The following is a 25,267-nucleotide window of genomic DNA, read 5'->3' on the forward strand; positions in this document are numbered from 1 at the left end:
AAAGAAGGGAAAATATTGTGGAAGATAATAGAAGAAATGGGATGGGAAATTTTGAATGGAAACAAGGAAGGTGATGAAGAAGGAGAATGGACGTATGTAGGGGCTAGGGGAGAATCAATTATAAACTATGGGATTGTCAACGAAGAGGCACGGGAGGAAATAGAGAGTTTTAAAGTGGGGGAAAGGGTAGATTGAGACAACATGCCACTAGAAATAAAAATCAAAGGAAAAGAGCTGTTAGTTGCCTGCTTTGTGTAACAACTTTGACATGTCGTCTTGTTTGTTTTTAATTTTAACCTAACAATTGACGTTTACTTCCAAATCATCAAAATCAATCAGCTAACTATTACTAAAAAAATAAGAAAGTAAAACTAGTGAACACAGCTCTTATTAATAAATCAGTAGAAATCAATTATTTCCTAACTGTCTCATCTTTTAAAGTACCATTTCGTGCACCGGCGACAACATATCCCTTTTACGATAGCTATATATTTAGATTAAAAAAAATCCATGTTCGTTTTAAATCTACATTTACACCACTCTTGCCTACAATTCTGGACCCCATTGTTTTTAATCGGAGCACCATAAATTAACCAAATTCATCTAACCATCCCAAGAAACTTCAAATTACCTTTAGTGTCGAAGGGTATTTCTTCACAACCTCCGTCCCTGTTGGTGGGACACTTATAAACGGCCCCGCCATGTATCACTCCGGGTTGATTAGATTGGGCTTCCGGCGCCCCCACAATCAACCTGTAAACAACAAAAAAACATTAAATCAAACAACAACCCATTCGACAAAACAAACAACAGTGTCATAAAGTCATGAAGTGTGGACAATACATCATATTATTATTATAACCCAGTGAACTAATTTGATGGATTGAAACAGGAAGGGTGTGCCAAAGTTAATATCGATTACGAAACTAAGTCTGTAGAGCCTTTGTTCATGGCTCGGGTGATAAATGGGTTGTGTTCATGGACAATTTTCTCAATAAATACCCATCTCGAAGGAAATATCAAGGAAACCGGAAATTAAAATTTGCTGGTTTAATCGAGATTTTATTGAGGTCCGGGCGTTGCGGGATGCAATTGAATTGCAGCCGGGCACTGACCCAGACAATTTGATTAGCCTTGGACCATACGTAAATCAAAAATATAACATATACAACGGACAATATCTAGAAATACAAAAGTAATAGTCGATATTCTAGCTGACCATGACCGAAGTTAACGCGTACACAGTAATAACAAATGTCAATAAGAATGACATTTAGCGCACTAAAAATAAGTTCAATATTTTGTGTTCGTGTTATTATAAAACAATGCGCGCATATTTATAAAAATTATATGCATCAGCTGCATGACTTAATATCCACTCATCAGGTTATTATTAAGATTTCATTTTACGACTTTTGCACGTAATCTTCATCATCTTTCTACAAAAATATTAAATTTAAAATCATTATTCATCCGCAAAGTAATACATCAATCACTCGAGAACTAATTGGTGGTCATCGTGTTCATGGTAATTTTCTAAAACCATGTGTTAATTATAGCATGTGTTTCATGCTCTGTTATACATGGTAATTACATTAGATAATGAAACAAAAATTAGTCTGTTTATGTGCTGCTAAAAGTTGTTTTTAGTGTTCATTTTTATGTACAATTATAAACTGTAAATGAAAATCGTTAAGGGACTTTAAACTCGTTGAAATGACAATAATCGTTCAGGGAAGTGCATACAATACACGGCATTTTTGCTCATTATATTTTTTAAATTAACACTGAAAACGTTTTAAAACTTAAAAAAAAACAACAGTATTAAAAAATCACACAAATCAAATTTGTGTAGCAAATAATAGCATGAATACTCGAATACTCATGATGTATTGCCTAGAATAAAGAGGTAAAAACTGCAAAAGACGAGCATGAGTCAGTTGCGCGCCGTGGTCACACAAATCTACGAGTTATACCTTAAAACTTCGGTGAACTAATTTATTCAATGATCTTGAAAGCCATACAATTCATTTCATTTTGTACAATTTTTGTACGTGTTTTACTTTGCATTTATTTATTGTTTATTAGAAAAATCGATATCGTCATAATAGAATATGATGTACATGAAAAAGATTGCTTAGGTGCACGTTTTATGTATGTCAGTTTTATTAATAGATTTGTTAGATATTTTAAAATAACACCTAATTATTAAAATATATCTACAATTACAAGATCATATTTTATTGATAGCTCAATTTCAGTCCAAATTCTTACTTTAATTTAATTATACAGTTCACAGAACACACGTACGGAAAACTCGCTATCCTGTAGAATCCATAACACAACACAAAGTTCGTCTTCTGCTGCAATTTATCTTCGTAAGCAATAAAACGGGCAACAACAGACACGTTCGGATGATGGAATTTTAACAATAAACAATGCTGTTGTTATTACCTAGCCCATAATCGTAAATAAAAGTCAGCATTCCTATTTGTTCATTTTAACAAGAACTCACAATTTCCTTATGTAAATTGAAACTTACATCCTAAAAACCACCGTCTGTCGAAAGTTATAACTAGAGTAATATAAATAGGAAAAAGTTCCTACCGTTTACTATTTGTTTATATATTTTGACTCATGCCCGGAAAACGGATGTCGTTATCAATGTGAAGAGTACAAAAAACCTCAACTTTGTTGCACATTGGTTAAGGACGATTCTACCTATCTAACCACAGTGTGTTAGAAATTTGGGCAGAAGAAAGTATATTTTAGAAAAATGGATGTTAAAGTTTTGACTGATTTGAGATGAATATTTTCTTTATAGGGGCCAAATTTTGACAAACCTCTGATGTGGCTGTAATTTTCGAATTAATGATGTGCATCGCACTGTACTAGGTAATACGTGAACCTCTTCAGACTTGCCACGTATATTTTCAAAGTAAACTGCGATGTTGACGGCTCTTTAATAAATATGTGAACAGGAGATAAATTCACTTCTCAAAGGTAATTTTCAATAGAAAAATAGCAATGATGTTTTATTAAGGATTTATCTCTCAATAACCGATATGTTTACATGACATTAAGTATGACGTAATAATAATTGCTTGCCTCCGATAACTGCACATAAATCAAAACAGTCGTGCATACTATAATTATTGTTCATTCGTTGTCAAGATCACACAGTTTTCTTCAAGAAATTGATATTCCTCTTATCTCTAACGGATACCAGCACCACATTTTTCTCGTTTTAATGCAATCCCACTGATATACGTGATGTGTATAAATAGATTCTTTTAAATAAACTTCCTCAAAAATTTCGTAATTCGGTCGAAATTTGTTCATTCTGTTTTTTACTGTTCGTTGTTTACAGGAATTAATGAATGTATCATCAGCATTTGTGTGCGGCTATTTTTATTTATTTACGGTGCCACTGGATGTCGTAGTACTAATTCCAGTTTTATTCTTGTTTTATTTTGTGGAACGCACGAAATATGAATATCTAAAGCTCGCTGAGACAAAAATGCATAACGTCTTTGAAGATTTTTGTCAATTTGACTTTACTCCTGTTCCGAGAGAAAGCTGAACAGTGTTTGGAAATTGGTAATTTTGTCTGTATTCGAGTTTCCAATTTTTCAACGTTTCAGTTTTGGGATTTATGTATTTCGATTTTTAAATTTTTAGATTTTTCAATTTTCTTGTCTTTTTGACTTTTTACTTACTCGATTTTAAATGTTACATTTTTTGATTTTTCAATTTTTTAATTTTTCGATTTTTTGATGTTTTGATTGCTCGATTTTTTAAATTTTCAATTTTTCGAATTTTTAAATTTAAAATTTTTCACTTTTTTGTTGTTGCGATTTCTCTATCGTTCGATCTTTATCTTCTCGTTTTTAGATTCTTCGAATTTTCAATTTTTCGATTTATCAGTTTTTTAACTTAAAATTTTTTCAATTTTGAATTTTTCCATTTTTCGATTTTCAGCCACTTCCATTTCTCAATTTTTTTGATTTTTCGATTTTGTAAATTTTCAGTTTTTCGAATTTTTAAATTTTAGATTTTTCACTCTTTTGTTTCGAATTTTTGCCTTCTCATTTTTAGATTTTTCCATTTTTCAATTTTTCGATTTATAGGATATTTTAAGTTTAAATTTTACAATTTTATACCATTTTTCGAACTCTCAATTTTTCTCGATATTTTGATGTTTCGATTTCGCGATTTTAGATTTCTCGATTTCTGAGTTTTTCGATTATTCGAGTTTGCAATTTTTCGACGTTTCAGTTTTGGGATTTATCTATTTGGATTTTTAAATTTTTATATTTTTCGACTTTCTGGTTTTTTTGATTTTTTAGTTACTCAATTTTTCAAAATTTCGCGAGTTTTTAAATATTACATTTTCATCTACTTTTAAATTTTTCTATTTTTCGAATTTTCGTGGTTTTGATTTTTAAATCTTACATTTTTAGATTTTTCAATTTTTTGATTTTTCGATTTTTTGATGTTTTGATTGCTCGATTTTTTAATATTCAATTTTTAAAATTTTTAAATTTCATATTTTTCACGTTTCTGTTGCTTCGATTCTTTGCCTTCCCGTTTTCAGATTTTTCGATTTTTCAATTTTTCGATTTATTGGGTTTTTTAAGTTTAAATTTTTCAATTTTGAATTTTCCCATTTTTCGATTTTTTACCACTTCCGTTTCTCTATTTTCAGATTTTCGACTTTTCGATTTTGGATCTTTTGATGTTTCGATTTCGCGATTTTTCAATTTTTCGATTTCGATTTTTCGATTCCTGTTATTCGATAATTCATCTTTTCGATTTTCCAATTTTTCAACGTTTCACTTTTAGGATTCATGTATTTAAATTTTTCAGTTTTTCAATTTTTGATGTTTCTGAATTTTTGGATTTTTCGATTTCTCAATTTCGCGATTAAAGGATATTTTAATTTTTCGACTTTTCAATTTTTCGTCTTTCCGATTTCTTGATTTCCCAGTTTTTCGGTTTCCCAAATTTTCAGTGTTTAAGTTTTGGGATTTTTCAATTTCGAGATTTTTCAGTATGTATTTCGATTTTTAAATTTTTTAGAATTTTCATTCTCGACTTTGATTTTTTACTTATTCGATTTTTCAAAATTTTGTAACTTTAAGTCTTACATTTTTTATTTTTAAATTTTTTTGATTTTTCGATTTTGTAAATTCTCAGTTTTTCGAATTTTTAAATTTTAGATTTTTCACTCTTTTGTTTCGATTTTTTGCCTTCTCATTTTTAGATTTTTTCATTTTTCAATTTTTAGATTTATAGGATATTTTAAGTTTAAATGTTTACCATTTTTCGAACTCTCAATTTTTCTTGATATTTTGATGTTTTGATTTCGCGATTTTTCAATTTTCCATTTTAGATTTCTCGATTTCTGAGTTTTTCGATTATTCGAGTTTCCAATTTTTCGACGTTTCAGTTTTGGGATTTATCTATTTGGATTTTTAAATTTTTAGATTTTTCGACTTTCTGGTTTTTTTTGATTTTTTACCTACTCAATTTTTCAAAATTTCGCGAGTTTTTAAATATTACATTTTCATCTATTCGATATTTTAATTTTTGGTTTTTTGGACTTTATAGATTTTTTAAATTCTTGATTTTTCAATTTTTCAGTTCTGACAATATTTTGATTTTTCCTTCAAAAACGAAACATCACACATTAAAAAAAAAAAAAGATCCTAGGAGGCTTTAAGATTCTGTAAAATTCTTTCCCAATAAAGAAATCCACGCATCTTCGAGGTTTTTTAAAAGTATTTTAAAAACAAAACACAAGAGGCCCCAAAGATTTTTTTATATTAAAAAAAAAAAAACACTAGACTTATTCTTTTAAACGCAAAAAATTGGTCCAGAGCTATTTAGACAGATCTTCCCTCGTCTCTGAACTAAAAATATATTATCAGTGCATGATTAAGTTCAATTGTTTATGTATACGCAGCAAACTGTCTCCCCAAAACACAAAAAGCGATTAAAATTAGTAATGCAGCAAAACGTTCAGAATATTATTTTGGGTAAGTCGATGTTATTATGACAAATTTTATTTTATTATTATTAAATATAGGCGGGCGCAACATTACTGTATTCTAAAATTTTCTAGCCCCGGCGCCCTCCATGAACCAGTGCTCGTATATTGTCGTATAAAATGTGATGGTCTAAAAACGAGAAGGCGAAAAATCGAAAGTAAACCGTTAAATCGAAAATTGAAAAATCGAAATTTCGAAAAACTGAAAAATTAATTCCGAAAAACTGAAAAATCGAAAAATCTAAAAAACGAGAAAGCAAAAAATGGAATTATTGAGAAATCGGAACAAAAAAGTGAAAAATTTAAAAGTTGATCGAAAGTTATTTCAACAGAACTTCCTTCGCCCCTGAAATGCAGCCAAATTAATCTCACTTCTCTGAAAAATTATCTTTTTTTTTGAGATTTTTGTTTTCTGATAACCTCTATAAAGTAAAAAACCAACGATGTAAATTTTGAATTTTTTCTTCAATTTGTCATTTTTTTTGTCCCTTCATTTTTTCGAGTTTTCAAATTTAAATTTGTCTTAAAGTTGAAAATTTAAGATTCAATTTCTAGGTTTTGCAATTTTTCGATTTGAGTTTCTTAAGTTTTCAATTTTTAATTTTTCCATGTGTAATTTTTCGGTTCAGTTTTTTTATTTTCTTTATTTTTACAATTTTTCAATGTTCCGATTTTATAATTTTTTGTTTTTCAATTTCAATTTTTTCAATTTTTCGGTTTGCAATTTTTCAAGTTCTCTTTTCTTTCTTCAATTTTCCAATATGTAACTCATTAAATTTTTAGATTTTGCAATTTTTCGTTTTAAAGTTGCACGAGTTTTCAATTATTAGATTTTTCAATTTTTCATTTCTTCAGTTTTTCGAAAAAAACGAGAAAATACAAGTTATTTTACGTGACTTACATTAGTAGGAGTACAGTCCAAAATTATTGAATAATACATGGATTTTATGTTTTTTATTATAATATCTCTTGTTCTTTGCGCCAAAAAATTGTTGAAAGATAACTACGTATATAAAGAAAAAAACAAAGATTAAGCCCCACCCATCTCAATTGTGAGTTTAATTGTCAATATTTCTCTAAAAAATTCCACCCTTTTAAAAACATATTTCATATGGCAATTTCTTATAGAGAAATGAGGATTTTGCAACTAAACTCCGCCCTCCAGCTCTCGATGAATAAAGCATTCATCACAATTGAGAAGGGGTAGGTGGGCGGGGTTTATATTTGGTCCATTTTTTTCTTAATATACAAAGTCTTTTCTTCCCTACAAGAAACTGACAATATGTTTAAATACACTGTTGTTGAAAGAAAACTCTGTATATTAAAAAAAAAACGAAGATAACATTATTATACCGTGCAATTGTTTTTGCGAAAATTTTAACGTTAAGCGGAAAGACTGAAAGCGGAGTCGTATACTACAAGTGTGTGGAAGAATTTTTGTATAACATTCAACTCATTTTAAAATACGGTTCATTTCGTACTGTAGGGGTCATGAAACGTCGAGAAAACATAAAAGTGGCAATTCGTCCGATGGACTCGATTACTGTACTTCCTTAGCTCACGCTCGGGAAGTAAAAAGTAGAGGTGATGCGGTGAATCAAAAACAGTAATAGCGCGAATTCGATTTATTCGATGCTCTTTTAAAATATTTGATATTAAAAAAACCCAAAATTTACCGCAATAGGGAGCTCAAGGACGGTCATGTTTTCGCCGCTGTTATAGGAGTGTTGTTGTCTGTTTACAAAATCAGGGTTTTCAAATCTCTCATAGTTATTTTAAAATGCTGCTATTATTATAACTAGTTCCTCTCGGTTGAAAGTTATGACTATGAGGTACCGCTATATGATATTGTTTTCCTTTAACGTTTTTTTTTTCGCGAATTTATAAATCAGTTAAATAGAAAGTGACTGGTAGTTCATTTATTCTATCAAAACCAAATCGATTGAAAGTTTTCAACAGACCTAATAGAAACCTAAGTTATACCTTTATAATGCCTTCCTAGTTAAAAACCTCCGATGTGCCTCTTTTTTCGCCCACCTCAAACCAGTCCGCCCCTGTCCCATTGCAGAATCGATACCCATAAACGATCATTTTCTCAACCTCAGCAATAACTTTCTCATTTTTACGATCCGGACAACGAAACTAGGCTAGCGCCAAGCCCGAAGCGACATTTTCCCATCCAATCACCCGAACGACAAATAATAACCATTAAATCTCACACATACCCCGACTCTGCGGTAATTAATCGACCATGTGGCACTTTTTACCGAGAATCGGGTCACAACGCCAACGAAAGAACAAACTTGCATCAATGCTGACGTCAGACGCCATATTAGGACCGACAAACCTAAATGCCATAAGCAGTGAATGTCAAATGTACCACGGAGACAACTGAACGCGAAACGATGCGGAAAAATTAATTCATGTAGACAGGACTGCCGTTTTGGTTTCATGCCGGAGAATATAAGAAGCTAAGAATTCTGTCGTATTTGCCGACCTTCCACAAAGACGACATTTCGCGATGTTCTTATGTTTTTACAGCCATTGCAACCTTGCTTGATGGCTGTCGCCGAGGAGGAGTTATGTAATGTATGTATGGGTTATTCAGACGATTTCAAATGTGGCTATTGTACTAATTTGCTGGGTTAAACGACTTGAAAAAGTTTAAGCTTTGGGATTTTAAATTTAGAATCGAGAGTTGAAGTAGTGCCAAGTGTGATTCAGTAGCTGTTTTTGTCAGGTGTTCTTATCTGTTGTGTTTTAAGATAATATCGGCTTTTAGATGCAACCGAGTGAAAACTATTTTCAATAGCGAGTGACATTGAAATATGATGTCATTTGTTTGCGAACGTTTATGTGTGTATATTCTTTTTTTTAAACCTTTCATGAGTCTTCGCTGTTGATAGTGTGTCTATAAGGACTAACTCCAATTATAGATTTTTAGAGCTACTTTTATACGTTTAAATTTACTTTTGCTACGTGTTATTGTAAATGTTGTTGTGTATAAAATTTTCATTCCTTTTGTCGTTGTTTTGCATATTCTATGGTTGTAAATTATTAGTTAGAATTATTTAAGTATTTTCCAGAAGCTATAACTTCCTACGTTAGGGTGCTTTACCCCTTTGCGTTTTTAATACTTAATATACTATTTACTTCTAGAAGCAAATAGATAATTTCATGTTTTCTCGATGCTTCATAACTTCTAGAACATGAAAAAGTAGGTCTCCCATTTCTGTCTGCCTGTCTTTTGTCTGTGTCGGTCTGTGTGTTGCCGAATTAATTAGGTTTAATTAGACATATTTAAGAAAATTATGTAGATGCTAAAACGTTAACTGAAATTTACCGGATTATTTTATCAAAAATTTGATATTGTCATCTCAAAATTTTGTGAAATACATCGTAATATTTTTGTGAATCGAAAGTCGATCAGCTCTCTTCTAGTACCGAACATGCTGTCATTAAAATCTCATTCTCGTCTAAATTTACTAAACTCGACAAACTGAGACAATTAAAGCCTCTCTCCAGCTGTTTTCTTGTCGAAATTTGGCACGTTCTTGTACTTTATCTTCCCAAGCAGCTTATCGAAGTATTTTCCAACAATTACCATTAAAGAAGCGTGCCAAATATGGATCATTATGGCTATTGTATTCCACAAGTGTGAAGCACGTCATTCAGTCAACCATATTTGCGCTAAAATACCATCGCCTTTAGTTTACTCATCTGCGTTAATCCGATCAATTACAGTGGTCCGAATTGGAGCATATGTTGCATGCGTCAAGAAATTCCAACTCTCCTTTTCTAACACTTTCTCCTTCGGATCACAGTTATGTTACGTCACGTCACGTATGTAAATGGAATTCATTCATCCGATGGATAATCGTGTAATAATAAACTTACTCAATAAAGCCCCGTCCTTACTTAATAATTATCGACCGTTTGCGAAGCTAGTTTTATTGGCAGTTTGAGTTTATGGGTGGGTCTAGGTCAACCGTGTCGCAGGATTAATTCGAACAGCTGTTTTTAGTTTTTAGTTTAATCATCCGGGGAGCTGAGACGGCTTGCCAAATAAATCAATATGAACGCCAACGTGCGATAACGCTTGGTTCTTAAATGGTTGTGGTCATTTCAGAGGAACTTGTTTTATGTAAACACTGTAAATAGTGGCTGACACGGAGGCGGTGAATGAATAAATTTTCTCAGAAAATGCGTCAGATTGTTTTGGAGAGAAATTTTCGTATATTTTATATTGTAATTTACTACCTAACTAAAAAAATGTCATTGTTCTGTTTACATTAAGTTTGTAATAGTTATATTTGGAAAAAATGTGTATGATTTTTTATTGTATTTAAAGTTTTCGGACGTTAATTTTCCAAATTTTGTATTCATTTCAGGGTGACATGTTCTTTTTCGGACCTTATTTAATCTCAATTTTTCGTAGTTTTGTGTATAGACCAAATTTCAGCGATGTTAGTTTTTTAGCAACTCTTAAGCCCGTCGGCATACAGCACAAAAACTATTTTCTAAATTAATTGAATACTAATTAAAAAATCGGCTTGAAAATTTGTATTTGTAATTGCAGTAATTTCAACAGTAGGTACTTTTCCTCTCAGGTAGAATGTATTATTTTCTGTTAATCCAAATTAGTATGAAGTATGTATTTATATTTGAATTTTGTATGAAAATTGGATTAATATATATAACCACAGTTTTTAGAGAAGCTAGTACAAATGTGGTGATTTTATCGTTTTTACCCTTTTTTGAGCTAGGGAAATTTCTAATAGGGTCCATTGGATGAATGGCTACTTTAATGTTTTCTGGGCGCTTTAGTACGGTTTGTATAACAAGAAAATGTCAGTCACCCGTTTCCGTCGCTTTTATTAGATACGTACGTAATCTCCGAAATTACTGGGGCCTGATTGTTGTAATGTAGCTGGTTAAACGCTGACCAAAATTTAATTGTCCGTCGTCATTGTTGACGCCTTCTTAAATTATGCTGGACAAATCCTGTTTAAAATGTGCAAAATATGCGTCTACACTTGTGATTCATTATTGTACCCATGTATTTTTTTCAATGGTTTATACAGGATATTTAAAAAATTTATGCTTGAATCAACTAATTTGATTAGTTAGATTAATTTAAAAATGATTTATCTAATTTTCACAAAATTCTTCAGCACTAGTATTATGAAAAAATATATATAAAATTTGTACAATCAATTGATACTATTTATGCAGAAAACGAGAAAACGAGATTTTTTTTATTTGTACTGTAGTAAATGTATATTTGATGTCAGTGTACAATTGTTGAACGTCTGGTTTAACACATTTTTTGGAAAACAAAGGAACTTTAGTTATTCCTTTTATTAAAATAGAACAAACCTTTAAGGTAGCCAGAGAAATAGAAAAAAAACACACTGTTTGTCGCATTTATAAACCGGTTTTAGCAAAGCCGACTAGTCGGTTTTTACTGGCCGAACAATCGGCTAGTCGGTTAGTCGGCCAGACCTACAGTCGGTACATCTCTACTACATACATATAAAAGTGATAAATTATAAGATATGAAATTATTTTTTGTAAATTTTTGGTTGATGAGGAAATATTTAATTGTTGATACAGCCAAAGGTACCTTTTGAAATGGGCGAAAAGTAATAGGGATGGTGTAATTACAGATAAAGATAAGTTTGTTAATTGATGCTGTCATAATAGTCACTATTTTTAGTTCTTTTTTTTGCAACATAGTTAAGAGTGTTGTAATATTCGAGTAGATACAACTTTTAAATAAATTTATATAAATTTTTCTATTTTTCGATTTTTCATGGTTTTGATTTTTTTGCTTAGTCGATTTTTCAAAATATTGCGAGCTTTTAAATACATTTTTCGATTCTTCAGTTTTTTGATTTTTCGTTTTGTTGATGTTTTGATTGCTCGATTTTTTAAATTATCAATTTCAAATTTTTACTTCCCGAGCGTAAGCTAAGGAAGTACATACAGTAATCAAATCCATTGGACGAATTGCCACTTTTATGTTTTCTCGACGTTTCATAACCCCGAAAAAAGTAGTCTGCCGCTTTCGTCTGTCTGTCTGTATCAGCCCCGCCCACCCACCTCTTCTAAATTGTGATGAATGCTTTATTCATCGTGAGCTGAAGGGCGGAGTTTAGTTGCAAAATCCCCATTTCTCTACAAGAAATTGCCATATGAAATATGTTTTTAAAAGGCTAAAATTTTTTAGAGAAATATTGATGTTACAATCAAACTCTCCCCTTCAGTTTGATTAGGAATGAAAAACTCATCACAATTGAAGTCGAGGCGGCTGGGTGGGGCTTAACTTTTTTTTTCTCTATATACGTAGCTATTTTTCAACAATTTTTTGACGCAAAGAACAAGAGATCTTATAATAAAAAAAATGTAAGTCATGTAAAATAACTTGTACTTTCTCGTTTTTTTCGAAAAACTGAAAAATCTAAAAATTGAAAACTCGTGAAACTTTAAATCGAAAAACTGCAAAATCTAAAAATTTACTGAGTTACATATAGGAAAATTGAAGAAAGAAAAAAGAAAACTTGAAAAATTGCAAACCGAAAATTGAACAAATTGAAATTGAAAAAACAAAAAATTATAAAATCGGAACATTGAAAAATTGTAAAAATAAAGAAAATAAAAAACTGAAACGAACAATTACACATGGAAAAATTAAAAATTGAAAACTTGAGAAACTCAAATGGAAAAATTGCAAAATCTAGAAATTGAATGTTTAAGTTGAAAAACTGAAAAAATTAAATTTGAAAACTCGAAAAAATGAAGGAACAAAAAAAATGAAAAATTGAAACAATTCAAGTCAAAGCTGCTTTCAGAGAAGTGAGATTAATTTGGCTGTACTTCAGGGGCGAGGGAAGTTCTGTTGAAATAACATTCGACCAATTTTTTCCATAGCACGCCTATTAGTAGCATCATCCTCTACATGTACATCTATGATTACTGAGTAGCAACTAAAGATCCAAAAGCAGCGTTTAATTCCCACTCAATAAAAATATTCAACAAGAAAGTTTATTTAAGTTTTTCCATAAGTAATGTTCACAATATGTAATTATTGTGCAATGAAAAAATTACGTACGAAGAAAGCTCGAATGCATTTTTAAAAAGTTTTGAACTGTAATATGTATTACATATTCGAGTACGTTTTTTATAAGAACCCTATAAGTTGAAGTAAACTTATGTAAATATGTAATGCTAAAGTAAATGTAAAGAAGCATGCTACGCGTATGTTTCAAATAAGTTTTTATTTTACAAAATTTTATGATAACAAAATCATCAATCATCATTTTTGCAAGAACACGTATGTCATCTTAGGTTGGTGCAGTAAAATACTAATAATAATAACGTATATTATCCCCCCCCCCCCCCCAAATTACTTCAAAACGTCTGCAAGATCTCAAGGCATTCGATTTTGCAGTTCTTGATTTAATCAATAAAATAAATTGATTTTTTTGCATCACCTGTATAAGCAAATCGAAAAAATATGAGTGCAAATACAATAATTTCAAAAATGTGCCGTATACTTCATTGAAGCATAAAAAACGTAAAATAAGAATGACAAACAAAACCGCAAATAAAACTCAGGCGGCAGTTCTTTGTCCAGGTGGCTGCCTGGCTACAAGTTATAAATAAGTGAAACGCCCGGAAGTGACCAATTTTGCATTTCGCACAATCTCGAAATCATAGGTGTCAATAAAAGTTTAAAATGTTGATGTTTATACATCGGAAGAATGTCACGTAGAGATTTGTTTCATTTTAAAGAGATTATCGCCTCAAAACATATGACTAAAATTACTCATAAGCCTCAACTGAACAAAATATTCTGAATGTTATTATTATAATTCTTACGTCATCATTATTTTATTGTTATAAAGACGAGCGTGTTCTCAAATTTTCGAGAAAACGGGGTGCCTTGTTCTTAATTTGATCAATAATAAATTGACTGATTTATTATTTTTTTTAAGTTGCCCTGTATAAGCAAATCTTAAAAAATTAATGCAATGATAAATAACAAGTATAGACCGATCAAATTTTTTGGGGTTGGTAAACAGATACATTTTGATTAAAAAGTTACCATGCTTACAATAACTTCATAACGTCGGCAATATTTTAAAGTATTCAGTTTTGTAATTCTTGATTTGATCAATAAAATAAATTGACACAGTAATTAATCTTTTTCAGACACCCCGTATACGCATATCTAAAAAAATATTAATGTACTGATAAATCACAAGTATAGACTCATCATATTTTGCAAATTTAAAATAAGATTTATTCAGCAAAATTTTGAGGTGACGTCATCAATTTTTTAGTGGGGATGAGCAAATACATTTTAATCAAAAATTTACTATGCTTATGAGGAAATAAGTAAATATATTTTGATTAAAAATTTATCATGCTTATAATAACTTTAAAACATCTGCAGAATTTCGAAGCATTCGGTTTTGCATATTCAAAATTAAACTGCAAAATGTTTTATAATTTTGATTTTTTTTTCCAAAAATCTGAACGTTTCGAGTATGTTGTTTAAAAATTTCAAAAAATACTGCTTTTATTATTTTTTCAGCTTATCGCCAAAACAAAACTTATTAATAAACGTACTTTACTTCAAAAGTATTTGTTCATAGTTGTCCTTCTAGGAAATCTAAAGTAGCGGCTAAACTGTGACATTTGTTAGGTTTTTCTATTGCAATTGCAGTTATTTTAATTACACTATTTTATTTACAGAACTACGTTTATTAAATTTTGTTTAATGGTTTGATGGTCATAAAGGTTACTTTGAAAATATGTGTTTCCATTTTACAGCTATTTTATAAAATGTATTCTAGAAAATCAACACTTGATGAACTGTTAAGTGACGGCAAAATTAATTTTGGTTCCAGAGATCAGCTTTAATTTTTTTAATGTTCCAGATATTTTCATTTTCAGAGATTTAATTAACGTTTGAACAATGATAAAAAATTTAACAAAAAGTATTAAATTCAATAATTGTGCTGCTGGCTGCGTGATTTAATTTTTTGTCTCCTATCATTTGTTAGGTTTTTAAAGAATATTTAACGTTGCCAGTTCTATGATTGTAAGATAATTGTAGACATTTGAACATTTTTTATATTGCTAGGTACATTGAGGATATTTATAATTAATTGCCTGAAGCGATGACAAATTCCTCTGTGTTTTTATTTTGTTAATAATAATAGTAGATAAACAAAAATGAAACAATCTGAACAGATATTCAAAGCAAATGCATATAAAAACACATAGTATGTCCTTTTTCAAAATATAATGATTTCACAAACAAAACAACAGCATCAAACAACGAGCAATAACAATGAAAAAAATAGTTTATCATTTCAAATATTTTATTCAAACACCATTTTTTTAATGAATGAAATTACTGTTTTTGTATTTCAACACAGTATATTTAAGACATTTAACTTAATTTTTAAAAAGTTTATTATATTGTGATGTACCTACTTAAACATAAAACATACATTTTTGCAATATTTTTATTGGATTTTGTTTAAATTGCGCCAAAAATAACAAATACATATAGAAATCAAATCATAATAAAGAAATGTTATTAATTCATTAGGTACTAATATTGTACAATCTCCTTCCAACATAGCTCTTAGTACTTTTTATAGAAGTTACATACACAGTTTTCAGTTGAAACAACAGCAAATTTTAGAAATTTCAATTGCTATCTACTAATGACACAGGATGGGTATTTCCAGATCCTTCTAAACCTCTGTAAAACTAATTGTCCTATTTTGACACAGATTAAGTACTTAAATGTCCAACTTCGTGAAGCGTGCTGTTGACAAAGGAATTCATGCATTCCTTACCTCTCAGTTTTAATAGTTTCGTTGTTACTTCGATTCGATTTTTATAATGATATTACTTTCAATTTTTGATTTTTGCTGAGATAAACTGAGACGAAATGTTTTCTATTTAACTTTATTTTTTCTAAAAATAAGTTACGTGTTCTTACACAAAATCTTGGAATTATTACAGCATTTTTTGAATCTAATCATCTACAACTATGACAGTATTTTTTTATAGTCTCGGTCCTTTATTGCTATTGTTATACAGATAAATAAACAACATTCCACGAATTCAAAGCAGCACGAGCCAACTTGCATCCATATTCTTATAGCCACTTCTGACAGAGGTTAAGCACTGTATTTTATAGTCACGATATCACCTTGTACTCTTTACCTTGATATGATATAGTGCATCGAATTACGTAATATAGGTGCAACTATTTATATTTAATGTAACAACATTGCCTTATTAGACTAACGATTTAGTCCACAATTACGTCATTGTCTCTCGGAAAAACCACACTATACTCTTAGTAGACACACTGTATTTATCAAAAATTCACCGGAAGTTACATCATAAATGATACGAAGTTAACGAATAATTAGTAACGAAGTTAATTAGTTATGGTGATTTTTTTTACATAATAACGTAATTGTATGCGAAGTCGGTCACTGCGGCTTTTATGACAGTGCACAAAGCACTAAAACCCGGAAGAGCTAAAGCGAGACAACCAAAGAGGGTTCATCTTTTAGTCAACGAGACCATAAGGCACTATAACTTATTACCTCCATCGTTGGGCATATCTTTTAAATCTTGTAGACACTTGAATAACGGCAAGAAGTGGATTAAGCCGCCTTCAAGATGTAAAGTTAAGATGCGGAGAGCTACCAAACATGTCTTTCTGATGGATGACAGGTCGTGCGTAGAAAATACCGTTAGGAAGGGCACCCCATGAGAAAAGGGAAGAGGACGATTAGAGAAACGTTTATGGTGAAAACAGACGTTCCGAAGAGACCAAAATAAGTTATGCTAGTATGTTTATATACATTTGTATTTTAAGTAAATGCTGTTTGTAAATTCAGGATGAGCTGATCACATTAAAACCACTATGCAATTAATAGATTCAGTTAATAACAGATAACTAAAGAATGGGAACTTTAATAGCTAATAATATAGTCAAAATTATGTAATAACACTTAAAATTAATTTACTTCAGGAAAAACATTGAAATATTTATTATTTTGTTAAAATACGCGCAACGGTGATGTACATTTCGCTGTAAGGGGTTTGTTTACATATTCTGATGACCTATGGTGAGTTATCAGCTTTGGATATACCTATTCCCTACACACCAGCGTAATTTCAGTTAGATAAGACCTGTAAAAAATTGGATGTCATAAGGACAGTAATTTATTGGTTCTAGTCATTATAATTAATTAACAATCGATTGCTATAACGTTCAAAACCTCCATATAAATAAAATAATTATTACAAACAACTGTTATTTTATCTACAACAGCCAGATAAGTTTTCCATATTTCATTCCAGATGAATGAGTACGTTAAATTACCGTACGCGTTTTATCAAAAATAAAACTTTTTAATTTATCTAAATTTATTTGAAACAAGTTGTGACGTAAAACTATACGTTATTTATACATGAGCATTATTATCACATCCTTGCGATTACACAGTGCGGGTAACGCCTCGATGACGATGAGCAAATTTCAAACATTCCAAAATATAATTTTATAATACCTAGTATTTGCTAAAATAAGATTGATTTTGATAAATGACTGAACAATATTAAGAGTATTCCCTGGAATGAAGAGGGGGTGGGTGGGCGGGGCTATTGCTTGCTTATAAAAGATTCTATATGAAAAAGACAAACTTAGCCCCGCCCACCCACCCGTTCTTTCATTTTTTTCGTCAGAAATAAGAAGTAAATAAGCAGTATAACAAAAAAAGTACGATTAACGCGTTTTTTTTAACACCCCACGTTCTATTAGTTCCCATTTTCACTTTACAAAAGAAAATATTATTCAACCCGCCCACCCACCCCGCCTCCATTTCAGTAATTCATTTTGTCTAGTCCAAATGAAAGGTGGATCTTAATTGAAGACAAATAAAATCGTTAGAATGAGAACAGCGTGTGTGGGCGGGGCTAGTACAGGCGCGGATACAGGATTTCGTTTGGGGGGGGGGGGGGGGCAATTTTTGTGGTATTTTATCTATCAGAAATGCGTTCTAAACAAAAAAATTTAGAAAAGTTTAACTAGTATACTCTCTTTCACATAACATGGGTGACATTTGGTTGTTTTCGTTACACGTATAGTGTACAGTAGAACCTCGATAATCGTAATTAATTGGGAAAAAAGTGTGTTCGGATTAACGATTTGTTCGGATCAGCGATTTTCCCAAAAATCTGAAAGGCAATTGAATAACAACTTCATATACAGTTGAAAACAAACTTCAAGAAATAAACCTTAATTTTATTAAACAAAATTAAAAAATTCTTAAGCAACAATGGATAATAGATACATTCTAAAAAAATATTACTCCGTGACCATAAACACGCTATCTTTTTGGAATCAACACGCTGGGATCTATACCCTGAATTTTTTCAGAATTTTTCAAAAATGTAATTTTCCATTATGTATTCTCGACGATTTTCGAAATTTAACTAAATACATTTTCTTGTAGATTTTGGACCTCAGAAGTCACTTCTGGCTTCATTTCTTCGATAACTTAAACCTTTTTTCCAGATTCGTCCAGTTGAAATACTTATGGCAATTTTTAAAAATTTCGAAAAATTCGAATTTCACACCGAATTTTCGAAAATATTGCTCGGTTACCATTAACATGCTATATATGTATTTGGAATCAGCACGTCGGGATATACATATCCCTGAATTTTTTCAGAATTTTTAGGAAATTTTTTCAAAAATGAAATGTTCTTCATGCAAATTTCGACCCATTTTCGACGATTTTACCTAAATACCTTTTCTTGTAGAATTCGGGCCTCATTTCTTCGATAACTTCAAACCTTGTTTCCAGAATTACATAATTAATTCAGTGCATTGAAATATAGCAATTTTTAAAAATTTCAAAATACTCCATACAACATATGTAGAAAGATCTTGCGTCATTTGTGCAAGTAGGTGCGTGTTTCCAAGTTCAGAAGAAGCATCGACTTGAAATAGCCCGTGTTCGGCTTACTGGATGTTCGGATAATCGTGAATTCGGATTATAGAGGTTGTAGCTACTGTATTTACAAAATGAAATGCGATTTCAAAATTTTGAAATTGGTCAAAATAAAGTACCTCGGTCGTGTGTCGGGGGAGGGGGGGGGGGGCAATTGCAGCCATTGCCTCCCCCCCTGGATCCGCGCCTGGGCTAGTATCTTCTAAGATATGATTAAGTTTGGTAAAAGACATACCCTCTAAGAAAATAAAGGGAGGGTGGGAGGAGCTAGAACTTGCTAGGATAAGACTAATTGTGGCAAACGACATAACATCTAAGAAAATAGAGGGCGGGTGGGTGGGAATAGTTCTTGTTAATATAAGATCGATTTTGGTAAATGATATATCCTCTAAGAAAAAAAAAGGGTGAGTGGGAGAGGCTAAAACTTGCTAAGATAGGACTGAACAATATTAAGAGTAGAAACTGCAACGAAGAAGGGGTGGGTGGGCGGGGCTACCGCTTGCTCATAAAACTAGAACAAAGCTAAATTTAGCCCCGCCTATCTCCTTTCTCCATTTCACTTTTTATTTTATTTAGTGTAAAATGGAAATTGAAAAATAACAGTATTGTATTCCCAAAATTTTCTGGAAAATGAAGTGAGCCGTTACTAATTTAATCAATTAAATAAACTGGAAGGGAAGCTGGTACAAAATTAGGAGAAAAGGGGCTGAAGGTACTGTTTTGGAATGTACAAGGGTTGCGAAAAAAAGGAAAAGTTCTAGGGCTACGTGGGAAAATTTGATGTGGTGGGGCTAGTAGAGACATGGGTACAAGGAGAAAACTGGGAGAAATTTGAAGAGACACCATCACAAGAATATGTGTGGGAGTGTCAAGGGGAGACAAAAGAAAAGAAATGAGAGAAATGGGAAGGAGTGTGAAAGAAGAACTGAGTGTAAGAGATAAGGATATAGATAAGCAAGAACGCAGATCGAGAATATCGGAGTCTAGATATAATAGTAATAATAATAATAATTCGTTTATTTCCAACAGGAAAACCCAATTGCAGGAAATATAAAAAATAGAACAATATAAAGTGATTGGTTAAAAATAAAAATATATAAAAATGGAAACTAAAACTAGTATACTTAGTAGGTACATGAAGAAATTATAATATATGTATTAGCAATCCTAAATACCAAAATTAAGAATAACACAATTACAAACATGCTGACATGAATCAAAATGAATATCACAACAAAAAGAAATTATATTAAATAATTATATTACACATATTAGAAACAGGTGACTTTCGCAAAATATTGGTTCTACTAGTACCACAATAAAATGTAAACGACTGATGCGAATTCGTTCTTGGCACAAGAAAATTAAGTTTTTCAAAAAAATATGAGCAGTCAATTTGATCCTTAACTAAATTAACCAAAAATTTGATTGTTAGAATCACACGCCGTGTCTTTAAAGAATTAAAATTGAATTTAGAAAGTAGCAGCGACTGGTCGTACCCTCTCTGCGGATAATTATGGTTTTGAAGATAGTATACAGCGAAGAACAGTTTAAATAGAGCATCTATATTAGTAAAGTCTCTACAATATCTATATATGAAGCCGTACATTTTAAACGTGTGGTTACAATCTCGCCAATGTGATCAGCAAAAGTTAATTTTTGATCGAAAGAAATGCCAAGATCTTTTATGTGCGAGGAGCGATTTAGAGGAGTATCTTCAATTTTGTAAGAATAAAACACGTGGTTTTGTTTTCTGATGAAACTCATACTGTAACATTTAGAATAATTGAAGAAAAGACGGTTCTGAATACACCAGTTGATGAAACTATTAACATCGGCTTGAAGGATCTCACAGTCCTTTGCTGAAATGATTTCTCTATAAAGCTTCAGATCATCCGCAAATAATAACTTTTCTGAAGATATCACATCAACAATATCATTTATAAAGATTAAAAATAATAATGGTGCTAAGTTAGAACCCTGTGGGACTCCGGATGTTGGGACAAATGGAGAAGAATAGTGATTGCGACATCTTACAACTGTTTCTCGATCAAATAAGTATGACTTAATAAGGGTAATTAGAGAATCGGTGAAACCATAATGACGTAGTTTTTTTTGCAAAATAAAGAAATCTATTGTGTCGAAAACCTTCTGAAAATCAGTATAAATTACATCAACTTGACTTCTGCTATCGATTACTTCTGAGACATATTGAGTAAAACAGGCCAGATTGGTAACTGTAGATCTTTTCTTAACAAACCCATGTTATAAAGGTGATATATACGAACTAATTCAGAAATAAATATATTTATATAAAACTGACTCAAAAATGTTTGCGAAGTTAGACGATAAAGAAATAGGCCTGTAGTTTTGAATCTCATTGACATTACCTTTCTTAAACACAACATAGAAGGAAATTGTTTCGTAACTAATATAAGATTAAATAATTTAGACAACGGTCCTGCAAAAATTGTGTGGTCATAGAATTTTTAGAACGTTTTAGGGCTGCGAGAACTTCACATTCAGGAAAATTATTAATACAAATAGGAGAGTTAGAATTGCCGGATATTTCCATAAACGGTAGAACATTGGAAGCAGAAGATCAATATAGACACTATTAAAATAATTTGCAAACGCATCAACGATTTCTTGAGGCTCAGAAAGTTCACAATCATTATACAGCATACATCCAGGAATTCGTGTTTGTCCTTTTCTACTTTAAACAAAAGACCAAAATGCATCTGGATTAGTGATAATATCTGTCTCAATTTTGGAACTAAAATTTTTGTAAGCTGATTCACAATGCTTACAATAACTTTAAAACGTCTGCAAGATTTCAGAGTATTCAGTTTTGTAATTCTTGATTTATTCAATAAAATAAATTGACTGATTCATTTTTTTTTTATTCTTCCTGTATGTATAAGAAAATCTAAAAAATATTAATTCAGTGGTAAATTACAAGTATAGACTGATCATATTTTGCACATTTTAGATTAAAATTGCAAAATGTTGTTGTTTTATAATTTTGACTTTTTTTCCAAAACTTTGGATGTCTCCGGTAAAAACTCAACACGAAATCATAAAATACTTGTGTAGGACTATGTTATTTTATACAATTTTAAACCCAATTACTATGTACAATAAGCCACATTGTATCTTGTGGTTTCAAATATTTTAACACATGTATAGAAAAAAAGGTTCCGTTTCTTGTGAAATCAACAACAATTTGATGAAGTTTATAATTTTTTTGGCGAACTCTTAAAAAATTTATTATCTCGTGTGTGATAATTTTGCAGTAATTTAATCTGCTATATGTGGTGAAACATCCGGTATATTAACGTTTATAAATCTTAACTATTTTATTCGTACAATCAAAAGTTCTTGTAACTTGTCACAAGTACTCCCCAAAATTGTGCAAACAATTTTTTTATCGTTTAAAATATATAAAGTATAATCACACAACGACATAAATATTATGTTAAAATTAATAGCGACATTCGTTTTTTCTTATTTCAAAAATAGACACAGATTCTGACTTATATATAGACAAAACAAACAAATTAAAGTTTTGCTTATACTAAACAGTTGCGAAGCGCAACAACTTGGTTCATTCTTGGCGTAGTCTTCTTAGAATAATGGTTGGTACTATTTTTATAAAGTATATAAAATCTTTTTTTTATTTTTATAAACTTGGAGTTAGTCATAAATATCCTAAAACTATCTTTTTTTTTTATCTTGCATACTCTGACACGTTTAACATCCTGTCTAATTATATACTGGGTGAATCACCTCAGTGAATCACTTCTCACCTTTTTCATGAAGCTGTTTATGAATGTTAATCCTCTGCTAAACAAATCACACTACTTTATGCTTTTTTAAATTCCACATTAAACACATCATGAGCAATGTTTTAAAACAAGGTAAAAGTTAACATTATCCCATTATCAGCGATATGAATTTTTGTGTAGGTGACAGGTAACGTTTGAGATATTCAACATTTTTGTCTGAACTTCGGCCACTAAGAAGAATTTCCACCAGAATTTTAAATAGCTATGTCTCCATTATCTCAATACTCGATCTGAAAAATAACTTCATGAACATCATAACACCTAACCGGAAAAGCGTCAAACGTCAAAAACAAAACAGTCCAAAATACGAAGAACGATTTCTTTAATTTGTTCAGTGAGAGTGCGAATTTGTGCCAAAAAAAGAAAGTTCGATATTAAATAACAACAACAGATGATATCTTAAACGCCTCGTTCAGCCGGAGGCGGCATTACCACACATCGTAAATATTGGCAATAGCACAAGGTTACACATAATAAAACCACATTTATCACCTTTGATAGGTCAAAAGTAAGGAAAAATCGCACTCGCCCGACTTGAAGAGTCTCTAATTGCTCAAATTTTCCGTTTCAGCAACCATTTATCGCTTGATTGTTGTATCGAGTCAACTTCCCGTCAAATCTCTAAAAATATCCCGTTGGCACAACGCCACCGTCCCGACGCCACTGGTCCACTTCCGGCGCAAAATCGCCAAACACGTGTTCCCTAAGGGTGGACATGTGTTTAGCAGAAGGCGAAGAGGTCAACGAAGCTTCATTGAATTTGGTGAGTGTTGACAACGATAAAATTGAAATTGCGAAGGCAGCATAACGCGATTCGAACCGGCAATAAAAAATTTGATTAGCGCGATTGCTGTTTTAAATTTAACTCTGGTCTCATTCGCTATTTTAGGCAACAGGTTATGAAAATGAGTTCCTTGTTTTTTGCGATGCTTACCAGCCGTTTTTCCTTTCCCTGTGCAGGGCCACGCTGAACCCGAACATGGAACCGTGGCCATCGGGAAACGGGGTGTCGTAAGAAGCGTAATTAAAACTGTCGACGTTAAAAGTGGTCACTGTATATACACAGATGCACAAAAAAGCACACACTACACACAATTTGCACTGACACATTTTCGATTTTTTTTTGTACGAGGTAAAGTTCAGATCGGTCGTTTCGGGTCGGATGTTATCATTATAAAATACTATAAAATTAAAAAAAGAGATTCGATTTAAAGCTAGACGTGGGTCGTGGAGGCAGTGTACATGTTTGAAATTGTACTTCGCGCTCTTTACATTACACAAGTTGATGCGCGACTGACAAACTATCCAGTTTCATGTTGCTTTACTTGGGCGCCAATCTATTTCAAAATAGATGCAGATGTTGTTGTAGCGGCGACATCGCTTGATGATCGTTCGAACTATTCGCCAGTTGGAGGTGTACGTGTGTGGACTCTGTAATGTAGAATAATTCCTGCTCCACAGATGACGCCAGCAAAAAAACATTAAGTAAAAAAATCTGCTCTTTTAAAACAAATAATGAACATCAAAAATGATCAAAATAATAATACGACTGCTGTTCTCACATGGCGTCACCTTAGAACTGGTTTGCCGCATATCCAGATCGCGTCCGAGGGATTTTCGCCTCTACTGTTTGGTGCAGATTTGCCGCATGTCGCACTTGGGCGAAGCGAAACATAGTTTAGATTCAGTGCTGATTTGCCGCATGTCCAAGCAGAAATCGATACAGTACCGTTATCCGTTTTTACGTACTTCCTTGCTGTTTTGCTTTTCAGCGTTAGGTTTGGGGTTGGGAAAGAAATCGTATTCAACTTCACGCGCAGAACAATAAGAATAATGTGAAATAAATAAAAAAGAGACTTAACAATTTTGATGAATCTGAAATTAAAAAAAAAACAACTGTAATTTGTGCAACTCTTTTTCTGTTGTTATAGATGTTACAAATATTTTCGATTTTTTTTTTAAGAAAGATTGAGTTTCAAATTATTAGATTCGAAATTTTACAAATTTAAATTTCAAATAGATTTGTTGCTCGTTAAACAAATAATTTAATTTTTTACTTAACAGTAACATTTTTATTTAATGATTTCTCGGAAATGATTGAACTTATTTTCTTTAAAATTTTAGTCAACAAAATTCATAATGCTGCATACCTGTATTCGTATTTGTGGAAATTATATTTCCACAGCAATAATTACAGATAATAATAGATACATTTTTCAGAGATTATTGCACTCACATGTCACATGATGTCAACTGACCAATCAAACGCGTCAATATTTGTAAATTCAACCAATCAGCATACA

At 31.5% G+C, this 25,267-nt stretch overlaps 1 protein-coding gene across 2 annotated transcripts in view; it reads right to left on the reverse strand.

Moving 5' to 3' along the window:
• LOC135139438 (integrin alpha-PS2) overlaps nucleotides 1-24,248 on the reverse strand; it is a 168,813-nt gene extending 144,565 nt beyond the window's left edge. For both annotated transcript variants that reach the window (XM_064069673.1, XM_064069672.1), the window contains exons 1-2: nucleotides 23,899-24,248; nucleotides 632-753 (exon numbers count right to left, since the gene is read on the reverse strand). In XM_064069673.1, coding sequence (XP_063925743.1) covers nucleotides 632-753; nucleotides 23,899-24,074 — 298 coding nt within the window. In that variant the 5' untranslated portion in view covers nucleotides 24,075-24,248. The remainder of the gene's footprint in view (nucleotides 1-631; nucleotides 754-23,898) is intronic.
• Between the last annotated feature and the right edge of the window lie 1,019 nt (nucleotides 24,249-25,267).

This window comes from Zophobas morio, unplaced genomic scaffold, assembly GCF_036711695.1.
Source record: "Zophobas morio isolate AGI-343-1 ecotype UQ-CSIRO unplaced genomic scaffold, CSIRO_AGI_Zmor_V1 ptg000031l, whole genome shotgun sequence".
NCBI lineage: Eukaryota > Metazoa > Arthropoda > Insecta > Coleoptera > Tenebrionidae > Zophobas > Zophobas morio.